This window comes from Poecilia formosa, unplaced genomic scaffold, assembly GCF_000485575.1.
Source record: "Poecilia formosa unplaced genomic scaffold, Poecilia_formosa-5.1.2 Scaffold44, whole genome shotgun sequence".
NCBI lineage: Eukaryota > Metazoa > Chordata > Actinopteri > Cyprinodontiformes > Poeciliidae > Poecilia > Poecilia formosa.
Window position 1 is genome coordinate 961,660 of NW_006799983.1, and position 25,144 is coordinate 986,803.

Here is a 25,144-nt window from a genome sequence, read left to right on the forward strand (position 1 = left end):
AAACTGATGTCTTTGGTTTTAATAAGCTTTGCCTTTTTGTTCTGCTTGCCTGGGTGGGGAGACTAGTCAGAATTCGTACTCAAGCTAAAGCACCACAACTTCAACGGATTTTTCCTCAAGTAAAAGAACAAAATAGCAACCAAAAAAAGTTACACAAGAGTTAAAAAGTATTTGGTAAAAAGGTCACTCCCAGTGCTCATTAGCCGAGTGTTTTGATATCATAGCATATGATTTGATATTTACAAATTATGTAATTAGATGGACAAGATATAAAAGTATTTTAAAATAAATAGATACATTACTGTGAAAAAAAAAATCAAGTCAAACTTTTTTCTGAATCAATTATTTTCAAAGTAAAACAATTGAAACAAATACTTATAGTAATGTCTATATATGTTAGACCAGGGTAAGGTACCATCAGTGACAACATCCACGTTTAACTTTATATTCACTTGACCTAAAAATGGCACAACAGGCTCAGGAGATAGAAAATAACATTAAAATTATGAAGTTTGTGTACAAACGAGACGTCTCACTTTAACAAACTATGGGTGGGGTGGTCAAAACATGCTTGATCTTCTTCATTCACTAAAGTTACTCGCTGTGGGTCGAGTAGCCAGAAATTACACACAAGTAAGAGTAGCGACACTTCACAGCAATGTTACTCAAGTAACAGTAAAAAGTATGGTGTGGTAAAACTAAAAACTCAATGTACATCTTTATCAAAGACTTACACAAGCAAATTTAACTGAGTAAATGTAACTAGTCACTGGCCACTACTGTCTGCTTGTCGCGGTGAATGTTCAAGATAGTGAACACATGCTGAAAATAAAACACCCTTATATTCCACTATGTCCAGCAGAAAGCTCTGATGTCTCTAGAAGTGTGACAGAAGGCTCTGCATATTCAGCACGGCCTCGGCTAAGAAATGTTAAAGTGAGAATCAAAAATGGCAAGCCACCTGGCCTCTTTATTACAGCAAACTGTTCATTTCCGACACAGGTTCTTCAAGTGATTTGCCTCATGGCGTGCAGTATTCCCTCCCACTCGAGCCTTGTTAAACACTGATTGTCATTTGGCAGTCCACAAGCCAACAAGCGAATACACTCACAAACAAAATAGTTGAAGCTTCTTAGTGCCGTTTGCTACAAAGTGTGGGCTAAACAACAGGTGTGACCTCAAGTAGAAACAAGTGCGGTTACATCCGAGACAAACAGAAAAACGTATCCCTGTTGGTGATCGTTAATACATAGGAGGGAATGTAGCAAAGCAGAATTCAGAGTCAGATTGTGCAGTGCAATATGTTCAGGATGGTGTGACTGGAGCTAAGCAGTGTCAGCACTGACTGCAGCTGCCTCCTGTCCCGCTGAACGCTTTGCATACTCTACGGCTCCAACAACGAGCAGACACTTCACAGTATGCCAGCAGCTGAAGACTTGCTGGTATATTTCTGGTAAGTCGCATACTGTCACAATAACAGAGGGAGTACAAAATGTGGAGATACTGGTGTAATACAGTCATGTTTTCCAACATATTTAGAGATAAACGTCTTTTCCTTTTTCCCCCCGCTTGTCTAAACCACCTGTTTGCTACAGGACCTTAGACCTGAGAGTAATACTGACAAAGATAAAACCAAATCTAAAATCCCTGAGTATATGTGATAAAAGCGAAGGTGAAGTGCACTTTTTGATTCGTCTGATATTATGGGAGTGGTCATATATTATATGTCTGATGTCACTCCTAAATTCTTAGTAAGTACTTACAGCTAAGGTTGGACTGAAAGCTGCAATATGTAATGGCTCTCAGTGCTAACTAGAAACAAACAATCAGAGCCAGGAGGAGGGTCTTAGCTCTGCCAATCACCCACATGTATGTGTTGCTCATCCCAATGTTTGACAGATAATTCATTTTGGAATTAGACTCTTTTCTTTATACTAATGCAAACCTAGAAAATGCATCTATTTTGTTCTCAACGTCATAGGGTAAAAAGGGACAGAAGACAATACTAGCAAGACGTAGCTAATAAAATAGAAAATGAGTGTACATAGGAGGTCTATAACTTCCTAAGCATATGTTTGGCACACTCCACTTTTATTAACTGTGACTGGCAGGGCTAATTCTTTAATAAAGGTTTTGACAAATAAATCATTAAGGGGCCTTTTATCTAAAGTTTCTTGCTTTGACAAATTGGTGTAGATAAATGGTAAAGAATGCTTCAGATAACAACTTCAATTAGTCGTAAAGAGGCATCTTCTAAGGAAAAGTATATCTTTTGGTGTGAACATGAGGTTTTTTTAAAGGTCTCAAATCACACACACACGCACACGTACACGCACACACACACACGCACACAAAACAAATTCAGTTTTCTGGTTTAATAAGAGCACTGAAATAAAAACTGTAGAACATTTCTAATTTAAAAATCAGATCCCTGACCTTTTTATCAACTGAACGGGCTTGAAGATGTCAAGAAAGGCACAAAATAATTAAAAGAGGATTGAATAATCAGCCTACATTTTTCATTTGACTGCCCACAAAAATATGGTTATTTTCCAAAGCAAATGAAGAAGGCAGATGACAGAGAGGATGACCTAGAATATAATTAGTTAACGAAGGCCTTGTGATAAAAAAAACTTGTAGACTTCATCGTGACTGCAGTGGCTGCAAAATTGCACGCAATCATTTCAATTCTAAAAGATGATTTTGGTCAAACATTTCTTCTTCTCAACACTGCTAACACAGACGCTCAGCAAGTGATATTGAAACCAACAGTAATTGTTCCAAGGCTTTGCAAGCCAACAGCAGTTGCAATTACAAAGACAACAGGCAGTCTCAGCATATCAGTGGGTTTGGAGGCCAAGGCATCACTACTTCCTATTAGAGGCAGATGAAATGAAAAAGAACATTATGCATTACCTGGAGGGAGAGTTGTGAAATACCTCCCAGTTCATTATGTGTACATACACCTACACTGCATAAACACCTATTTCTTTTCACTCCCGTCGTCCCTCAGCCCAGAACTGATTGATTAGATATTGAAAATGGTCTGTCAGCATGTTTTAGAGAGGTACTCATCTGATAATGAATGCATCACCTCGGCTGGAAGCTAATTATATTAGAGACACAACTTGGTTCTGCTGTCTTGCTCTCTCTGTGTGGGCTCCATTGGGAGACAAAGTCATCCGGCAGCACAGCTCTACCACTCCAGCTACGCTCATCAACTCTCACAGTAAAGATTTCCATTGGCTATGCCCACTTACTCTAAATTAAAAATTTGCTCTCCTGCCAGCTGCCTGGACTCCACCAGGTACACACTCACAACCCCCAGGAATGCATTAAGACAAAGAGTGATAGTGACAGACACAAACTAAGTTATGGAGCTACCTGATCTGCAACAGCGCGAGACAATTTGTCCATCCTGGAACCGGCTTCTGCAATCTTCTTCGCTGCGTTGATCACATCTGAGGAGTTCTTCAGGGGGCCTTTTCCTCTGTAGGAAGGAAAAGAAACAAAGGACTGTGAGCGAAGAATTAAAGCCATAGATAATGAAAAACTTTAAGACTGAGTATAGCACCAGTAACACAAGACATGAAATCCACCAAAAAAACAGCAAAATATGTATTTTTCAAACGGAAACGAAAACTGAAGGATAAATATGTAAGTCTGAAAATACGTAAATATGTAAGTCAGAAATAGGTAGTGCTTTGTAAAGGAAACCATAAGCAAACTTCTAAGTATTTGAGATATTTATTGTGATAGACCAACACAAAGCAGTGCATAATTGTAAAGCATAAGATAAATGATAAATGTATTTTACGTTTTTTGGGGGCCTTTACCAGTTTCACCAGTAGAGTGACATTTTTGCCTTGTCTTGTCTTTCAATGGCCTGTTTTTGGAACTAGCTTTCATTTTAATAGCCAGATTTCAGAAATGCACGCCTTTGTACATAAATTCCCCAACCTAAACTGTTGATTAGGGTTGTACAATTTATTGTATAGTCATTAGTATCATAATATGACAATACACCATAAGGGAAACTGTAAGAGTTGTCTGAGCCAGAATAAATGAGAGGTGACAAGAGGTTGGGGTATACCCTAGAAATGTCACTTCATTGCGGAGCATCACAAAGAGACACAACTCAAACAGCCATGGATACATGCTCACTCCTAAGGGTAATTTAGAGAGACCAACTATCTAGCAGGTTTTTGGACTGTGGAAGGGGAGGAAGAGGGGGGCGGTATCACTGGGGTGTCAGTAGAGAAGTCATGCATGCATGGACTAAATATTCAAACTCCATACAGAAAAACGCCAAGCCTGGATGTGCACCTATAACTTTCTTGAAACCGGACAACAGTGCTAATAACTGAAACAGCAGTTCACATAACATTTGCAATATTACTGAAAAGAAATGACACAAAGTCAGACAAAAGACTGCACTGCATTTTATATAAATGTATCCTAATAAAGGGCGCTTAACGCAAGGCAAATTTTTAGATTGTGTTTTAAAGGAGCTGTATCATGCAAAATCCACTTTGTAGCTCTTTTTTGTTTGTTGAGCGTCTACAAGTGCAAAAAAAAAAAAATATTCTCTCCTGGTGCTGCATAAATATCTACATTATTTTTGGGTTATATTTTTCAGTCTGCTCATACTTCTCTGTTGCCTGTAATGTTTTCTTATCTATTGCGTCACTGTACTTGCTGTGGAGCTGCTAAACAAGATCATGATGACTTCCGGCTAATCGGTTTAGTGAATCCGCAGGTAACCACAAGGTTGCTAATAATGCTAAATACAACAAAGCTTATTTCAGGAATGGGTTTCCTGTGTTAATAATGACGTCTTGGCCATGTTACTAGCTCAATGCTACGCTGAGATAGCAGCACTGATGCTACTAGCATTGATAGTAACGCTTCATATTATGCTACTGTTTAGTTGTGACCACTAAGGACATTTGTGTGCTACGTGTGATTATTGTTCAGTGACAAGCTAATATGTGTTGCATGTGCCAGTCTGAATGTGGTCAACATCAAGTATTAATGGTGCAGTCATAGCACCACAGGCACACACACTCATGACGAATCACTGCTCTGATCTGTAATTAGTGACTTGTTTCTGTTTTATCCCATGTTTTTTAACTGCAAGGGATCACAACTCAATGAACTGGGTCAGCAAGCATCAGACTGTTTAGGGGGAAATTTCCCGGGCCGAGATGGAGGAAATCAGAAACGTTTTTTGCTGAATATACAGTGTCTTCCAAAAGTACTGGTAACCCTTTGACTTTTTCAGATTTCATCATCTTAAGAGCGCAAACCTCAGTGTATTCTCAAAGGATTTTATGTGCTAGAGCAATTCAGATTAATGTTCAACAAATTGTAGAAATCCATTCTGAAAAACACTGTATGTCTTTGGTCCTCTTGTCTCAACTCGAGCTGATACTGTCATTTTCGGGTATTCTTATATAAAAACTGCTCCAACAAAGTCTGAATCGTCTGAAAAAACAAACAAAAAAAAAGCATCCCACATCTTGACGCAGCCACTGCCTTGTTTTACTGTGGGAATTGTGAATTTAGGGTGAACGATGTTAAATGTTTGTCACGCTGCATTTTGCATGTTGGCACTTTAATGTAGATGAGTAAAAGTACACACAATCATTGAATGTTTTATAATGACATTTTAGGTGGTGATTTTACCTGGTGAAGTCGGTCATTTCCATCATGATCATACACATCTGTTTTGCCAGCACAATGATGTCATTGCCGTTGTCGTCCCATTTGGCCACTTCTGCATCCAGCTTGCACTTCTCTTGTCTGAAGCTCTCTACCTGCTCGGCAATCTTTGCCTTCTCCTCCTGGGGAAGTTGTGCCATGATGGCCTGCAGGCAACACAGAAAAACAAAAGCATCAGAAGTGGTAGAGGAGACGCCAGAAAGGTAAAACTTAGAAGAATAAATTGGCAACATGACTCAGGAGAAGGAATGTAAGAGAAAGGAATTGAGGAAGAGAAAAGACTAGAGAAGAGGGAAGAATAGAAAATGAAGAAAACGTTGAAGAAGTAGAGGGATTAGGTAAGTAGAAGTGCCTACTGCATGAAGATAAAAGGCGGACGAAAGCACCCTTTTTTTAAACTTTAAGAAACTGCAAAACTACAAACTTGAACATTAATTCTATCATCTTGCCCTTTAAGAACACTTTCAAATAAAGTTCTTGACTTTGTATTTAATGACGGGACCTTTTCAAAACCCTTGACATCTTATACCCATAAAAGCAAATCCATTTTTGCCTTCATATTTTTTTTTCCCAGCTGTGAAAATACATTTCCTCTCTTAGCAGCCTTTGGGGGCAGGTCCAAAATGGCATAAATCTTGTGGCGAGGTCACAGGCACAGTTAGGACCTAGTATTATTTGGAAGATAAATGTATAATTACCTTGCCTCTAAGACCAGAGAATGAATAATGCATTTCTTCAACATTATGTCAGCAGGGTGAGGTGGAAGGAAGAGTAACCTGGTTTCCATTAGGTCGATTATATTGACTCCAGAAGCACAGATTGAAAACGAGTACAGTGGAAAAAACAGAAAAGTCACTATTAGTTTTTTAACCTCACCTATTAATCACTGTCCTCCAAAGAACTGTCATTTTTCCTGTTATAAAAACCCAAGTCCTCCTTATCCCTTTTCCTTCCTGACTCTCTCACAAGATAGTTGGTGTGTGTTAGGGGGAGGGAGATGGGGTACAGTGAGATGCGAGTCACTTTGCTTGCTGGTAGACGTGTCAGGTGAAAAAAAAAAAAAAAAAAAAAGTGGTTTATTTGTCCCCCTGAAATTCTTTCAGAGAAAATACGGAGGGAGAGCCACAATGGGAAACAGAAAATTGAAATTACAGGCATAAACAGAAAGGCGTAGAGGCCCAGCTTTCTCATCAGCGGCTAACGGGTGCGTCGATGAGTTTAGGCCTTCTGATCGCTCTCCGAGTGCGGCGGCGCATTCATGGTGGTTAGTTGAAAAGAAAAAGAAAAAAAATGCCTGGCATAAACAAACAAGCTAAAGTAGCCCCCTCAAGCCCAGTGTAGATTTCCTCTGCTGCTCGTGCCAGGACACACAAACAACAGCATGGAGGCAAATCCCATTAAACAGCATGGGGGGTGAAAACACTGCTTGCATTTAAAACAAATACCAAGTTAATATGTATTTAGACTGCACAGCAAGGAAGGAACTATTTAAAACACACATTAGATTTTTAGCAAGGCATCACATATTACCACTGCGGGGCGTGTGTGTGTGTTGCTTTGAGTTGTTGTGAATTCGGGGATCTGGGCCAGCAGTACTCTTATTCATTTAATCAATAATTGAACATCTAATATATATGACTGCTTTACATATTAAATACCCTGCTGTAGATTAACTCAGTAATTAGACAAAGCCCTTAAGTTATTTACATTCAAGTTGTTTTTTTAATGAAAAGTATATGCTAGGAAAAAGAAACAAGTAATCGTTTCATGCAGTAATGGTTGTCCCTCCCTTGCTTTTCAATTGGGATTTTTCTATAGCTGAGAAACGTACAGATTGGTCAAGATGAATCTTCTGCTTTGCAAATGTTTTGTAATTTACTCATTTTGACCCGCATAAGATGAACATGCAATATTTTTTTTTATATCTGCCTTTTCATTCATCATTTCAAAAGTCCTAACTTTACCTCAAAGTTAGGACTTTGTGGTAAGGTTCTCTATTTTGAGAAGTTCTCTATTTGTCGGGCAGGTTTTTAATTTTTTTTAAGGTAAATAATTTGAGTCAAAATTATTGATAAAGAGAGAGATTGGCTGGTGACCGCACTCAGTCACTCTATTTTGTTTAATCAGCTGTGAAGAAACTCAAATGTTCATTATTTTGGCAGTGAATGAATGCAAAGTTTCTAAGCTAAAAAGCTGCAACGACACTCTTCAGTGCGAACGTTCTTTCTGAAGAAAGAAGACTCAATATTAGCTATTTTTAAGTATCAATGAGCTGAAGTCAAGGCAACTGTATTTTTTTAAAAGGTGGGTAGATGACAGCATTTTTGGAACAATACCTCAAGGCCAGTTTAAACATTGACTATAGTCATGTTGGAATTCATGCACTATGAGATTCCTCTGAAGAAAACTATTTGTTAAAATGTTCAGAGAGCAACAAGAGGCTTTAAATGTACCAATAAGTTTGGCTCAGTAAAGTAACATGTGCAAAGCTGTCTCAGATAACAGGCTGAGCTGGACAGCAAACACCAATGCAGATGCTGAGAAAGAGATGTTTTTGCTCACATTTCTAACCTCAACAAAAAAGGAAAAAAAAAAAAATATGAGTCCTCAATTGAAGATATGGGAGCAGGATGTATAGCAGGAGGAATGATGTCCCTGATAATGTGGAATAAAAATGTTGTTTTACATCTGCTCTTCGAAACAGGGTTAGAAAAATGTGCAACCTTCGTTTCCTTAATTGAGTTACTAAAGAACACTGAAATATTATTTAAGTGTAGTACGTGCACTTAAGATTTCTTCCACAGACGTTTATGTTTTCTGCAGCGAAAAGGGATCAACATGCTTTAGGGAATACACACAGAGGCTGGTTGTTACAGTAGATAATGTGAACTTTACTAATCTGCAATCAAATATACAAAAGACAGCTTAAAGTGCCAGCTCTGTAATCACATTCCTTGTTTTAATACAGTATTAAAATGCTTTGTTCCAGCAAATTCACTTTCTAATAAATGACCACTCACAGAAGGAATTTACACTTATTAGCACTTGGTTTGACTGGTAAAACTGTACTAAAATAAATATGTTTAATCACAGTTAATTCATGATTTAACTTGCGGCTATTATTTTTTCACATAGTGTCATTTTTGTTTGGATGAATATTTTTTCATTGATAAATAAAATCCTAATTTGAGGCTTTTTTATAGATTTATTCAGGTTATGTGATACTAATGTTTGTGTTATAACCTGAAACATTTAAGAGAAACCAAAAAGGAAAAAAATAAATAAAACAGGAAATTTGAATAGTAACTAAACACACGGTAAATATTTTTCCACTGCACTTTTCTTACCGTGAAATGATATGACAACTCTACACCTTTCAAAATAATTCAGCTAATGAATATTAAACCATTTGGGGGCATTAACACATTCTGTTTATGGCATTCTATATTTGTCCTTGTGTTGTTAGGAAGGGGAGCGCCCCACCCAAATAAAAAACGAGAAAGTAGCATACCATGTCTTGATGAATCAGAATATGGTGAATTTCAAACCTTTTATCTTAATACTTGCACTCGATACAAAATGGTGCACGTTAACAGAACACACACTTCATAAACGTGGCAGGACTTAATATTACACAAAAAGCTCTTCATTTCTTCATATGAAAGAAACATTAAACTTCAGTTTAGATAGAATGTGATACTCTTTATAATCCTCCCTAAGTGCTTTGCCATCAACAAGAATAACTCTGATTTAAAAATGTTTTATTTATGTTTCTGTTTTCATCTAAAACCAGTTTTTATTGCAGCGTTTCTGTGAACACAACAAAGCTAATTTCAGCCCACTGACTCTTCATAAGCTCTTGTGCGCTCAGCTTGAAGTTTGGGTATGCCAGTGGCACCCTGGGGTGTGGTTTGCTGATTACATGCTCATGTCCAATGTGGCCAAAAATATAATGTAAACAAAGCTGCTCGGTAATTGCTGCCTAATCACCAGGAGCTCGGTTGACTGTGCTGTGACATTCACCGGAACCGCCTGAGTTCAGGTCAGTAGGGCTGTCTTTCACATATTGAGTTTTCATATAGTCCCCGTGTCCAACTGTTAAAGCAATCGATGACTCACTCTATAATAACTCTAAAGTGTGTACAGCTGGTATCATAGATATGGCCATGTGTGATTTTTGCTTAATGCCAATGCTCTGAGTCAGACAGTGCAAATGTAAACAGAGATTTATTAATAATTCTATGTGTGGCTAATTCTCTGAGTCAAATAAGGAATCTTCACTGCAATCTCTATACAAAAGAAGCGCATTAAATCAGGGCAGGCTGCTCCCCCACAACAAATAAAAGGAGCTAAAAGTCTCGGGGAGAAAGACTGAAAATTCCCTGACTGAAAAATAGGTTCAAGGGGGGTTGGGGAGAGAGAGTCAGGGATTTGGTTAGTATAGCAATTCACTTCTAAAATGGTGTGACAAAAGAGAGCCTGTCAGGGAGGAAAGGCAGAGAAAGGGTTTGTGAACACAAAGGAAAGCTGCACAGCACAGGGGTAAACACATGAGCCAATTGGGACGTCAGAGGAGCACAGCAATGGCGCTGCACCCAGCCCCTACCCCATCTCAGCCGCCTCCCCCAGTAGCTCTCTAGAATTCACTTATCCCCAAATCCCTTCCCCTTCTTTACTGATAACAACAAGGAGCGGGCCTTGGGAGCTTAACATAGTGGCAAATCCAGCCGAGGGAGAGCAGCGCCAATACACTCTGCGACTAGGCTACGTCTGCGGGGATTAGAGCGCTTTCCGGGTTTCTTCACCAAGTGCGGCGTTTTGAAATGACTTTAATTTCTTTCATTTGAAATAAACTGCCCAGACACTCAGAGTTCAATTTTATGGATGACCTATCAGCAAAGCTATCCAATCACAGCGTTTAAAAATGTTTACAGTGTGTTTGACTGCCTGCGAACCATCCATGGCGTGTCACACAAGTGAAGGTTTTGTTTAGATTCCTTAGAATTATAATTTACCTTTTTTTGTTTTTATATTCCTTTTTTTTATATATACATATATATATCACCTCGCGCTCAAAAAGAAAGCAAAAGATGAAGCCCTTTGCAAGGCAAAACACAAATAGAATAAGCTCCCGAGAAAGCCTTAAACTCGATTTGATGTTACAAAAAGACTTGAGAGAACAGTGAGGCAGAGTAGAATTGAGATATCACATAAGCGTCCTTTGTATGATATCTGTGCACTGGATGGGCTTGGAGGGATCACAACTGTAAACCTCAGTGTGCTCATGTCAGCTCCTATGGAGAAAATGGATTACTTTCCTTGTCTGTTTGAAAGAGAAGACGGAGCACCAGCGTGGACTTGGCATGACCGTAAGAGGACAGCGAGCTTTATCCTAACACCACAGACTGGAGCAGATTGTGCAAATCACCACTACTTTACAGCAAAAAAAAAAACAAAACAAAAAAAACATCTTTTATGGATGTGTTTGCCCTGTGCGTGTTTTAAATTTTAATCTCAGAGGCCATGACACTGTCGGCTGGTAGAAAAACAGCACACATCTAGCTGTGAAAAATACTGTCAGTATGCCAGATATTTACTACAGGGGAATTTAAAAAAAAATATGTACAAGTAGGAAAAATATCATCTGTTTTTTTTTTATTTTTTATTTTTTTTTTTATCCAAACATATTTGCAACATGTGTTAATGCACTTTAATCCGCTCTGCATCACTGTATTACAGTCAGAAGTCACGAGAAATGGGACACTTTGCAACTTAAAACTGTTCTCAAATAGCACTGCCCACTCACAGCTTAGCTGAGTGCCAGAAAAACTAGTTAACAGTTTGGTACTGTAAAGCTCTTTTGTGTACAAGTGTTGGTGCATCTTAGCTCAGATGGGCTCTGCAATGTTACACTGCAGGAGCCCTAGTGGGAGTACAAATACAACAAACCAAAGTACTTCACACCCAGAACCCCCACAGTCTTTCTTGGAGGAAGCCAAAACTTCCTCTTCATTGCAAAGATCTGAGGTTAAACTTTATCTATTAAAGTTTAACAAGATGCTTACATGTTAGTAAGCATCTTGGATATATTACCAAGACATCTCTTCCATACTTTGTCTTATTACACCCTCAAACTCAATGTATTTTTGGAGATGAACCAATGCCAAAACAGCAGATCACTGTAATTGACTTACATTATTATTTTTTTTTACAAATAAAAAAAACAAAAAGCATGGAATGTGATTGCTTATGGTTCCATTTTTTTCTGAAACTCCAAAATAGAATCACCAAATTACAAAAGAGAATCCACTTGTGTCAAATGTAGACTCAGAGGTTTGCTAGAGATCATAAGATGAGATGTTGTTCTGGAAAAATGAAAAAAAAAAAAAAAGAGATGTGAGACTGCAGCAGTGGTTCATTCTCCAGCAGGAAAATAGCCCCAAATAAACAACCAGAGCTACAATGTGATGGCTTCAGGCAAAACATATTCACATGACCCAGCCAAAGATAACAAAATCAAAGTGTAAAAATGAATGTTCATGAGACATTCCCCAAAAAGACTTGCGGTTTTGACTACAAAGAAAACTGGTTACACAGTACTGACTTAACCAAAGTAAATAAGTAAAACAGACACACGTTGCGGGTTATTCTTTGTGAAACATTTTGAAAACCAATTATCATTCTACTCCAATACACAATTAGACACTTTGTATACACAGCTATACTGCACAAATAAAATATTACATTTCGAAAGAAAGCATTAACTTAGAAGCAATTCAAAATCTCAAAGGAATGTTTATAAAATCGCTATGTCATTACTTCTTCAATCAGAACTGCTCCATTAAAATGTCACCATTTGTTTCCTATCAAATAGACTTTGCAAACAGAACTCGTGCGAGTGTGCAGAGCTGTTCTGTAGTGGAAAAAGTAATTTCAAAAGAAAAATCTTTTGACACAATTCCCAGTCCTTCTCAGAAGGGAATGTTCTAGCATATTTATACCGGAATGAGACTGTATTATTCAAAGAAACAGCAAAGAAAACCAGGTAAAATCAAAAGCTGCGGTTCAGACTCAACATGTCTCTGTTAGCAAGCTAAATGTTAAAACTGGGGCATGAAACCCAATTTTAGACAAACTGGGTCAAGCGCACCAGCTTTCTGAAAGACTGTGAAAAGAAAAGAAAAGAATGGCCCAGTCAAAGTCTCAACATAAGCTCAGCAGCTCAAACTAAAATGTTAAGAATGTGCATGTCTCCATTAACTGGAAGTTTCAGAGTGGACAAAACTAAAAAAATAACACACTAATGCCCACTTAACTATAAACTTAGACATAGTGGCTATAAAAATGCTTTAGTTCAACAAATACACCATGGGGCTTTGAAGCTGACTTAGGTTTTGCTTCTTTTAAGGATGACCAATGGGTTTGATGGAAAATGTGTTAAATTGCTGAGGTAGTTTGCTGACAGTGGCCCTATGAATTACTTTAAACACCTTGACATTATTGCTCCTAATGGCTCCTTGAGGAAGAAAAGATTGCCTTCTACTCATGTACTGAGATTTTTCCAACAGAGAATAAAAAAACGACATCATTAAGGAGGTAGTAGGTGCACATTACAGACCTTTAACTAAAGCAGGCTTCTGATTTGATTGGATTTATTTCCCCCCTTTTAGTGGATTACCCTGATGTTAGCAGGCAGTACCGAGTCTCGCCTGGGCCACAGGGAGAGGCATTGAGCCAAGTCACACTTCTGCCTTTCACAATCCATTCAACATGCAGCACACCGCTAGACACTGTGTTGCTGGAGGGGAGCAGGCACTGATACCCTCTTAATGTCCTTTAAGCTGGGCCCAAGTGAAAAATTGCTAATGTGCAACAAAGCCCAGACCCTGGCGATCACGACTGGGGCCTTGGCAAAGGTTTGTGTCACATGTTGGGGAGAGTCTGAAGGGAGGTTGGTAATTACTTCTTTGTTTGTGATTTGCAATTTTACACCTGTCATCCCTGAACGGTGCTAATTTCAAATCGTGACGCTTGTTAGAATCTGTTAAATGCTGCAGAAGTGGAACACGTTGGACGGGCTGATTCATGTGCTGCTGGGAACTCGACAGACATCACTTCAAACTACATCTGAACCATAAAAGCTACTGTTACTGTTGAAAAAAAAAAAGAAAACTTTTATGTAGACTGCCTGTCCTTTATCCAAGAAAAATAGATATGCTTTTCCCTGTTGTTGTTTGTTGCAAGTTCCATAACTGGGGCACATGTGAAAAGGTGTAGCACAGTAGGAAGTGATTACCCACTCACCCGAGCGCTCTGACCAGCAATAAGCTGGTCATCTTCAGTCTGGACGCTAGTCCTGCTGCGAGTGTCATAGTCCTCCTGTTCGAAGTCCGAGTCATCTTCCAACTCCTCTGGCGTCTGCAGGAAGCACAAAAGCAAAGTCAGAAGAAAACAAACCAATCAAACCTCAGTGGTGAAAAAGTTCAGTTGCATAAACTTCATTTTTTTCTAAAAAGGTAAAGCACCTTTCATTCTTTCTGTTTTGAATTCCGAATACAATACAGCAACTGTGGATTTAGTTCAAAGTGAACTCAGTAAGTAGTCAGCCAAATGACCTGCAAAATTATTCCAAAGGACATTTGTGAACACCTGAAGCAAAACTCAGAGGTAAGAAAGAAAAAAAATTCTGATACACATATAAATCTATATATTTCTATATGTGAACAGACAGATCCAGAATGTTTATTTAGATTAGTCGCATAATTAAGATTTTTGAGTGGCCAGAAACAAACGTCTTGATTGAATGAACATAATTTTAAATCTCAAACTGCCAAACATAGGAATAGAGTTGTACTACATAAAAGTGAACAAATGCGGAAGATAGTTTTTTTGTTTTTTTTTCTTTTTCTACAAAGCACTAGGAATTAGCTCTAGAGGAATAAAAATAAAAGTAATCTGAAGCCAAGTATCATTTATAGGCTAATATCTGGGTCTGTTTCAGAAGGCAGATGGAATTGTAAACAAACAGAAAAAAAAGACTACACTACATCAAAAAGAGTCTCCAACTTTTAGCTAAAAAAAAAATGGAGCATGCAGCTACTTTTAAGACTCTGTCATTATTTGACTTTGAACATTTGAATTATTTAATTATTATTTTTAATTATTTAAAACAGAGAACTAGACACTTTCACCAAATTCCATGTCTTTAACAAGGCATGGTTGTCCCTTACAATTGAAATAATTTAAAACTGACATAAAAAGATTGCAGTGCCCAGTTTTTTTAGTATAACTTTTGAAATAGAAAGGCAAGAAATGCAATGCCTTCTAGGTCTAAAACAGCTCACATCCCTAATCTTCTTTGATCTGTTATGATCAAACATTTCTCTGTATTAGTCCCCGTACAACAGTAAGGTTTGCAACTTTCTTTTGAAGATGCACTATATTCAAACAGCTTTGTGTAGTGGCATTAAATCTTTATTGTCGTTCTTCTCAAGTCTGAACAAAAATCTGTAAAAGGCAAAGTAAAATATTCCAAGACCATCCATTACATAGTTTTTTTTTTCCTGACTTCTCATAAATTACAGGAACAAAGCTTCCTATCATTTTATGAATCTTTGTTTATAAAAACAGAATCTCAATTCTGAAAAGTCATTTTCATTTAAGGGAAAATCTGAACAGGCTCCTTCATCTGTTGGAGTCCATATTTGTTTTCAGGACACATCCGGCAGCTGACCTGATAGAAGGCAAAGCTTCACAGTGAAATATGTACATTTGTTAAATAATAACGGTAGCATTTCAAAAACACCTATCCGCATTTACCCTTACAAACTGTTGAGTGAAGAGCTGACTAATGTTATACTGTCAAAGTACTCTGAATAAAAGCACTTAAGAACTACAAATAGTAATCAAACAAGGCTGCTGGAAAATAATAACCACAGCAGTATTAAAGGAAACAGACTTAACTTGTTTCAAGCTTTCTATTATTTTTGGATTTTGTTTGTTGACTGGCACTTTTGTTAAAAAGAAAAGCTGAAAAAGGCATAAGCTCAGCGTGTCTCAGCAAGCAACGTTTATAAAATGGGACAGAAAATCCTCAAAGTATTGAAAGTATTAATGACTTACTCCTACAATTCCTCAACATTGGGAATTATTGTATCTTAATCCTTACAGTTTGCTATGTCATGGCTGCAGAAATATATTTCTTAGGTGTTTATGTTGCCAAGTGGCTGCTTTTGATCCTGTCATCGAAAGTGGTCACAGAAGATTTAGGTCCATGGAGTGAAGGCAGAACTTGCAGGGCTGCTAAAAAAGTGATTTCTGGAGACACGGTGACCAACTGTTTTATATAAGTAATCTAGCACGTTGCTGGTTTTTGTCACCTGGAATCTGTTCCTTTCATTTTTCTTGTGGTCACTGATTCCTGGTGATAAAACGATGGCATGAAACAAGGTGGGTTAGCGCAACCATCACATCATTTTTTAGTTCCTATTAGTAATACTACCAGGCAGCCCAGATCCCAGCGGGATGTAACCATCTCTTCTCTCTTAAGGCAACAAACATTTTCAGGACGTAACCTTTTGGGTGGGTCTACTGTCAGGCATCTCAGGCGTTGATTCACTTTGATCAAGCACCTGTCTTCAGTGTAATATGTCCTAGACGTGAACTTAATACCATCTGATTTGCCAGGTTTTGTTTACTTTTGGCTCTGAATGTCGCCATAAATACATGGCGACATTCAGCTTCCCACAGAAAGGACAGCAGAAACAGATAAGCCTGCACTGGTAGGGTATTACTTGGCACTGTGAACAACAGTAGCACTGTTCACTTCATTTGAAAATAAGCCCTTCATTTTTTCACATTTTGTGATTTTTATCATTTCAAATTTCAATACATTATGAGAGGTTAGACAGACCTACAAAAAGTGCCTCAAAATTACAAAGCAGAAAGGAATTTTAAATAGTTTTTACACGTTAGACTCTTTAACTGTCACTGCAAAAAAAAAAACACTTACTGTACATGTTATCCAATCAAGAATGAGGATACCGGTGTCCTCATGAAGTCTGAAAAGTAAGGTATGAAGCATTCATGCCTCTAAGCTAATACTTTGAAGAATCACCTTTAACTGTGGTTACAGCTGTCACTCGTGTAGAGAGCATCAGTGAACATCAGCTTTCATGTCCTGCCACAGACACTCAATTAGCAGTTGGTTTGGACGTTAACCCTGCCACTCTAACACATGAATATGCTTTGATCTGAACTATTCAGTTGCAGCTCTTGCTGCTTAGCGTCATGCTCGTGCTGGAAGGTGTTACAGATCGTACAGTCTATAACAGGTTTCCTTACAGGATTGCTCTATTTTTAGCACCATCCAACTTCCCACCATCTCTGACCAGCTTCCCCGTCTCTACTGGGAATAAAAAGCATCTCCACAGTTTTCCACCGCACATAAGCCTCTTTCACAAAACATTTTTGCCATAAATCCGCAGGGATGAGCTGCCTTTGAGCTCCGTCTGGCCATTCATAAATCACAAGTTGAGACAGTGGCATGACTTTTCAAAATTAGGCTGCTGTGGGGGGTTTGACAAGAGATACCGCATGGCATGCATGTCAGCACCCTACATAGAATTTGCAAAGAAATATATATTTTGTATTTGCCTCTGTTTTATAGACCGGACTGATTGCAGGACTACTTATCTTGTTGACAGTCTCACACCTGAGCTGTGGACCTCTGCAGCTAATCCAGAGTTACCGTGTATCTCTCCAAGTAATGCTGTCCTTACCAAGCCTCTCACTTAAGGCAGATGGCCATATCTTGGTAGGTTTGCATACTCTACATTTTTTTGATGAAGGCCTAAACAGTGATCTGCAAGAAGGTGTTTAAGGACACTTTACGTTTTTTTCAAAGGACACATTGAGGAAAGGGTCGTGGAGTAGAGGCAAAACTTTTCAAATTGCTTAAAAACGTTTAAATTATTAATTTAAGCTTTCTTTGTCCTCACAATTAAGTGGGTGTTGGTCTGTTAAACACTGTAAAATCACAATAATTTTTCAGATTTTAATGTGGTGAAATAGAAAAATGGTGAGGTATGAATATGTGTTTCTATTGATAAGGAATATGAATGTTAGACATAGTAACATTTTCTCAGGGACTGCTTAACAACAGCTAAGGATATCTTTTCTTGTTCCGTTCGTGAGTATGAAATGAAAAGTTATGGCGCAGGACGGGACTATTTTCCCTTTTAGTGTCTGGTCGGTGTGATTCCTGTAGGAGTTCATCTACAAACAAACAGCTTCAAGCAAACTTTGCCTCTATCTCTGCATGCCATGCTGGCTTGGAAGGTAATACAGCCAGCCAACATCTTTTTGGTCTGTTTGTTAGGCTTGCTAATATCTCCAGGCCCCTGATGTCATTGTGGGAGTTGGAAATGATGTTGCTTATCTCGGTCTCCTGCTCTCTGTTTTAGCCACTAGATGTTGTTCAACTCTCACTCTGGTCTTTCTTGGCCACAGGCTTCAGCATCTGCAAAAAGAAGTCGGGAATATTCACACACTACCAGCACATCATTCGGTTTCCCCCAGGGGGATGTCAAAATGCCACTGAAACCCAACCCTGTCTTTATGCCCAACATGATGGGCCTTTTTGCACGGGACTAAAGAGTTCTGGAGTGGTGACCGACTGTTTATAATATGAGCAAAACGACATTTGGGTAAGTGATACAAAAAGCAACTACTCTTCCATTTTATTATGGAAGAAACTACCTTAGCCTACATGAGTCATGGCTCGACTCCTTCCACCTGTGGCCTGGCAGCTTTTGCAACTTTTCTTTTTAAATGAGAGCCTGTCCAAAACGAGTGTGGAGTTCTGAAGTGGTTACTTATATAACTTGTGTGTCAAATGAGAAGAGATATTTGACATTCTGCTTTAGCATGAGCTACTGAAAGGGTTGGCGAATTAAGCTGGGATGATGTTAGTCATCTCCAATTTTGCTAGTTAGTTTGTCACTGAACAATATAACCTGGTGTTTATGGTCATGTAAGAATAACGACATGCATTTAAATGATTCAATGCACAATCCTGCATTAAAATGGTTACTATAGAGTTAGCCAGTGCCAAGCAGTGTAGCTTTTTTCATGCTGTGATTACAAGAATATTTCTAGAAAAATGGGAGGGAAGGCTGCTTTTTAGGAAAAATAGATTTAACTTAATTCATTTTCGTGCAATCATGAATAAAGTGCCTTTGTGTAGTCATAAAAAATTTCAATTGCATTCTAAATTGACTTGCTGTTTTGTCCTGATCTAGATTGGGTCCAGCATTTTAGAATAACTGCTCTAGCATATTTGGCGCTTGCTCCTTTTCAACGCATCTTTTCACTCTGCATGGCTAAGGTCGCATTAAATATTGAGCAGGAGGAACAGTCCTTGTCATTGGTCACAAGTCTGACTAGTCTCAGATCCAATCTCGTCTCCAAGTTAATTCTACTATGAGTCATTGAATACATTTAAAAAAAGTAAAAAATGAAGTTAAAAAAAAATTATTTGTTTCGTGCTTTAAAAAAAAGTTTGTTTTCTCAATGTGAAAAGATTGAAAAGAGGAAGAATATAGACTTAGGGGAAGAATCAGTTATTGTTAAGTATTTTGTTATGTATTTTGTTTCATAATTACAGTGTGTTGCAGATTCGCACCATTTCACCCTGTTTTATTTCAGCTGCTTCACACATAATTGTTAGGTATGAAAGCAATCAGATGCAAAAAAATAAATAAATAAAAATCATTGCAACAATGATTCCTAACACAAAGCTGCTAATGTCAGTGTAGCTACAGTTCATGCAAGGAAGTGGCAGATTTTTGTTCTGCAGTTTCACTAAAGCAATGTGACACTTGGCCTGACAAAAGCGATGCTTGCTCATACATAAAGACCGAGAAAGAATGCGGCCCCCTCATTTTGTTCAATGAGGTCACTGTGTGACGCAGCCGAGGTGCCAACTTAGAGGGCCAGTTACCAAGGAGACCAGGCACTTATGTGAACATCATGATGGGATGATTCCGCTGTTTACCTTGTGGTCATTCTAACAGAGGATTAAACTATTATGGGTATTATGATAATCTTACAAGCTAGTGAAACTCCAGTTTCTCTATTGCAAAGCCATGAGAGGTATTAAATAAACCTCTAAACTGAATGATTATAAAAATAGCTTTAAGTTATTTTATCATTTCTGGCGCCTTAAACAACACAATCCAAACTAAGCAGTGCCTTGGATTCAACCTAACTCTTCATTTTAAATAATGGAAACGTTTTTTGTGTGACATATGGTTTAAATAAAGAATCATACACAAGTGCCTTCCAAAAGTATTTACATCCTCTGAGGTTTTTCACATTGTCTTATTACAGACACAAACTGTATTTATTTTTTTGGAAAAGCAGAACAGTCCATGGTTGTAAAGTGGGAAAAAAAATTCCCTCCCAAGACTTTAGAAGGGTTTCCTCCAGTGTTGTCCAGTATTTTGCTCTTTTGTTGTTCTGATCAGCTCTGAACAACATCCGTGTCCTTGCTGGAGAAAAACATAACCACAGCATGATGATGCCACCACTGTGTTTTGCTGAGGGTTTAGGGATGATGTTAGTTTTCCAACACGAGGCTTTTACTTGTCTTTCACTGACCACTTTATCTTCTTTTATGAATTAACTGTTTCCTATTTGACTTGTTGAAAAGCTCTAACAGGAAGAAAACCAAATTTCCAATCTCAGTTGAGGATCTCAGCCTCTTTCTGCTTCTCTGACTGCTTTCTCTATTGGTAGGTTAGCAGTAGTGCTAGACACTTTACCTTTTTATATGATGCATTGAGTAGTGCTCCTTGCATCGAACTTCTCCAAAACGTTAAATCCATTGTTCATTTTGTTCTTAGACTATTTCCACACATCAGGTCTTGATGTTCTTCTACTCATATATATACTTTTTTTTTTTTTTTTACTGAAATCAGATTTTTTTGGTGTGGTTGTTCATATTAATTAAAAGCAACTGCAGTCAGACTTCTATGTACATGGTCTATAACCCAAAGCAACCCATATGTGTAGCATCACACAGCAGTGCAATGTTTACAGAAGTACAATTGGAATGGTACCATCTACGGCAGGGGTCCCCAAACTACGGCCCGCGGGCCGGATCCGGCCCGCCTCCACATTTGGTCCGGCCCCCTGAACAATACCAGAGAACATTCAGATTTTTTTTTTCATTTATTGTATTTTCCGGTTTATATGTGGATTTTTCTTCAACCACAAGGGGGCTCTTTAGCAGGAAAAAGTTTGGGGACCACTAATCTACGGAATGGTAGTATTGTCACAAGACTAAAAAAGCTACATAAAAAGAAAGCACAACTGACAGCGATGGCCTTCTGTGACACATTACTTGCAACTTCTGTTGAGAAGTCTGTTTGGATGCATAGATGGAACCAGGAGTGGTAGGATTATAACGTAACGTGCTTCACTGACACAGACTTGCCCGGGTTCTCAGAAGAAAATCAGTATCATCGATCTTCAGTCACCTAAAAGTTGGATAAAATGCAGCATGACTGTTCAGACTGCAGGTATTTTGAAAACTATTAGATACACGTCCAATTTAGTGCCACATACAGAGAAGGCACAAATCCGATTTTATATCAATGAAATGATTGTAATTGGGCAGTTCAGAGGGCCATGAAAAAGTTTGATCAGGGTCGCATATGAACCAAAAGAAGAAACTGGGTCTGGACTGCATTTTCCTGACGTATCAACATTTCCTAATATTCTCCAACAAGTCTCTGAGATCTTCTGGTTTATACTTAAATTCAATTACACTTAGGCTGATTGTATTCATTCTACTTTGGTAACTTCTGAAGCCAGTTGTTTGAAGTGGATTTTATTCATCAGAAAAAGGGGACGTTAAACATAAATATATGTCAGCCCTTTCCTCAAATATCCTGTATCATTTTGCTTGCACTTAATAATTATGCAGTAACTTTATATTGTTCTATTACAGAAAAAGTTTGTGATTTTAACATGACAACATGTGAATAAAACGTCAGGGTGTCTTTGAAAGGCACTGTAGACTGGGCCAACTGACTGAATTTCATCCTCTGTTTAACATTTGCTGCTCTATCCAGAGATATTTCTGAATTTACATGACCACATTTTGAGACATATAGGTCATCACACAACTATGTTTTAAAGTTTCATTATAACTCAACTTCTCTAAACCTGCCTGGAGTTTTATATGCTGTGGAAAATTGGCTTCTTAATCCATTGAATTCTCATGAGATCTTTAGTAGGAAAAGTATAAAAGAGCCTAACACTCGGTTTAAGTGAGAGAAAAATTAGACTGTGAACACATAGGAAAAAAAAAAGTGGGGCAGAGGGGGCATTACACATAGAACCAACATTTCCTATCTGTATGACAGAGCCGAACAACAGAGAAAGCAAAGATCTTCCAAGTTGTTTCCTCGGAAAGTAATTGAACTTGGATGGGATTATGAAGCCAGCTGGTCCCGGGCAGTTCAAAGCTGCCTGTTTTACATTATTTACCAACATCAAATTATTTTCCATAATTAGATTTTTTCCAGAACTGCAATGGGAATCCTTCCAGGCTGCATAAAGTTGAATAAATGTATTACATGCTGAAAAGAGGAGGGTCAGTTTTGTGTGAAAAGTGTACACTCTGTAACAGAGTGGAGCTGCTGCTTGTTATGAAGCTGTTTTGTTTTTGTTTTTGTCTCGACAGTTTTGAAAACACACAGATCACGTGAATTATATATTTTATTTGTTCCTTTACACGTTTCCTCATGCTGGTATGGTTTTGTTATAAAATATTTTACATCAATATGTAATTTAGCAATTAAAAAAGTACTAGTGGTGTTAAAAATATTGATGTCCTGCAAGTACAAATTTGCATCATACTGGAGCTAACAATCAGACAAAAGATAATAAAATTAAAACGTTTAAGTTCTCTAAAATTTGAGCCTGTATGACCTACCCAGAGCAGATTCTTCACATGGTGAATAAAAGTGGCTTGTCTGTTAAGTAGCTAGGTCTTCTAGTCATTGGCTAGGTCACCAAACAGAAGACCTGACTAATTAGTTAGTGAATATTAACTGGTTCTTAATATTCAACCAGTTAATATCATTAACATAATTAGCATCTTAAGATGACATAATGGCAGTGTAATAGTCTCACAATGATAATAGAAACAAAGGAACATCAAAAACAGACTTTTCCAGATTTTTAACAGATGAGGTCAAATATCTTGGACATTACCTCACTAGTGATCTCTCTGACAATAGAGACTCCGAGAGGCAGTGATGCAAACTTTACAGGCAGACAAATGTATCCCCATAAGTTTTACATGTGCTCCAGAAATGTTAAAATTGCTTTGTTCAAAACTTTTTGCTCACCTTCATATGCAGTCCATCTTTGGCGCAACTATAAAAACAACAGCATTCAGGGTTCGACAGTGCCACACAATTCTTCTTTGAGAATATTCTTGAGACTCCCAAGGCACAGTAGTGCGAGTGAGATGTGTTTGCGAACTGAGGTGTTAGATCTGTGTAGCTGATATCAGGCATTGTGTCTACACACTTCTGTGTAGAGTCATGAATCAGCACAACTGCATTATACAAGTCCTGGTCTGTCCTAAGATTACCTGAGATAAGTATAACTCTAAAATGTGGATGCACTAGCGCTCCTGCCTGTTTTTTGTTTTTTTGTTTTTTTGATGAGGTACCCATAAGGGCAGAACTTCGACTCGGCAGGAAATTTAATGTTGTTGATTGTTGAGTCAATGTTGCATGACTCTGTGTTTTTGTGTTTAATGATGCAAAGCACTTTGAAATGCCTTGCTCCTGAAATGTGCTATACAAATAAAATTTGATTGATTGATTGATATGTCTAAATAATCTGTGACGTAACCTTTTTATTATTAGCATTATATCTTTATTTTCCCCTTTTTATTTCTACAAAATAAAAATAAAAATGCACAAAACTCTGTGCATTTATTAAAGCTCGAATGGATATACGAGTGAAAAATAAGCATGTTTATTTTTAAAATTGAACTTGAGAATCTTACACTGACAAAGTGCAGGCAGACTGTGAAATACTAAACCCTAACTGCCTTAATTTATTCATTCATTTTTTGTGTTTTTGCAGAAGCTAAATTTAGTGGAGAGTGCTACATTGCATATACAGTTATTAAAATGTAGGTACTTAGGTTGGAAAAGTTCTGAAATTAGACATACATGCTCATAACTCCTAACATACACCATGTAATGACATGAATGACACAAATTATCCCTTTATTATGGGACTTGCCATGCAGAGAGGGGTCATATGTTTGGCAGCAACTTTTAATTTAGTCTTTAAAGTTTATACGCAAACACATCCCTGGGCAAGTTTAAGGACTTTAGTAAGCAGGACAAGTAGGTGGTTCTGTAAGGGTTGGTATCTCTCAAAAGTCCAAGGAAGTAGAAGAGGTGAACCAGCGACAGGGTCAAGGGCTTAACAATACACATGGGGAGCAAAGCCCAGATTGCTGGTTCTGATAAAATGATATCATAATACAAACTCAACTGCAACTGTGAGTTATGGCTAATTGGCAGTGGATGTAGGATATCTGGGTGAAATTCAGTGAATGCTCTGGACGAACCCACCCGTATCATAAGGACAGCTTTCCTGATGTCACGGACGCCGTCGTAGACCAAACGAGATGCATCAATGAATTCGTTCTCCTCAAAGGGCTGTGGGGGATTTGTGCTCAGCGCCTCGATCGCTACTTCCACCTGTTCAGCAAAACGTGGCATCACTGCAGAAGAAAAAGGCAAAAGGAAATTTGGTAATTGTCATCTGCTTCTTTGAATTATAACAAAAGTGCTTATAAGTAAGCGCCTTCATAAGTAAAACTATTCCTTTCAAAAACAGCTCGGTGCCTGGTCTCATAGTGTAATTGTGTGCATCTATGACTAAATAGAGAGATAAGTATGTGAGCTAATGTGAGGGTCCAGGCTGTCAAATCATAATGTCAGTGAAAGGAAACATTCATCAAAGTCCTTTTGAGCCAAACAAAAGCCCTAAAAAAAAACCTATTGACCACAAAAATGGCTGGTTTTGTTCTCAGCATAAACTGCTGGGAGTTGATGGAGGAGATTTATGCTCTTTGTGTGTTTCTGCTGAATTGTGATGAAACTGAATAGGCTCTTAATATTCAGGAATATTGACTTTATGTTTCAATATTTAGCAGGCCGCCTTTCTATAAGATCTTCTGGCGAGATTAATAATAATTGTGAGGCAGAAAAAACTAATCATAACATTAGCAGCCATTTACAGAGGTAGACGGTAATCAGACAGGAAAGATTCTCACATATTCTTTACAACCGAGGGCTTTTTCAAACTATAAATG

General features: G+C 38.0%; 1 protein-coding gene across 1 annotated transcript in view; it reads right to left on the reverse strand.

The window, feature by feature from the left end:
* Positions 1-25,144, reverse strand: part of ctnna2 (catenin (cadherin-associated protein), alpha 2) — a 257,593-nt gene that overhangs the window by 19,574 nt on the left and 212,875 nt on the right. Inside the window, exons 7-10 of the mRNA XM_007551842.2 lie at positions 24,399-24,550; positions 14,029-14,142; positions 5,689-5,870; positions 3,385-3,490 (exon numbers count right to left, since the gene is read on the reverse strand). Coding sequence (XP_007551904.1) covers positions 3,385-3,490; positions 5,689-5,870; positions 14,029-14,142; positions 24,399-24,550 — 554 coding nt within the window. The remainder of the gene's footprint in view (positions 1-3,384; positions 3,491-5,688; positions 5,871-14,028; positions 14,143-24,398; positions 24,551-25,144) is intronic.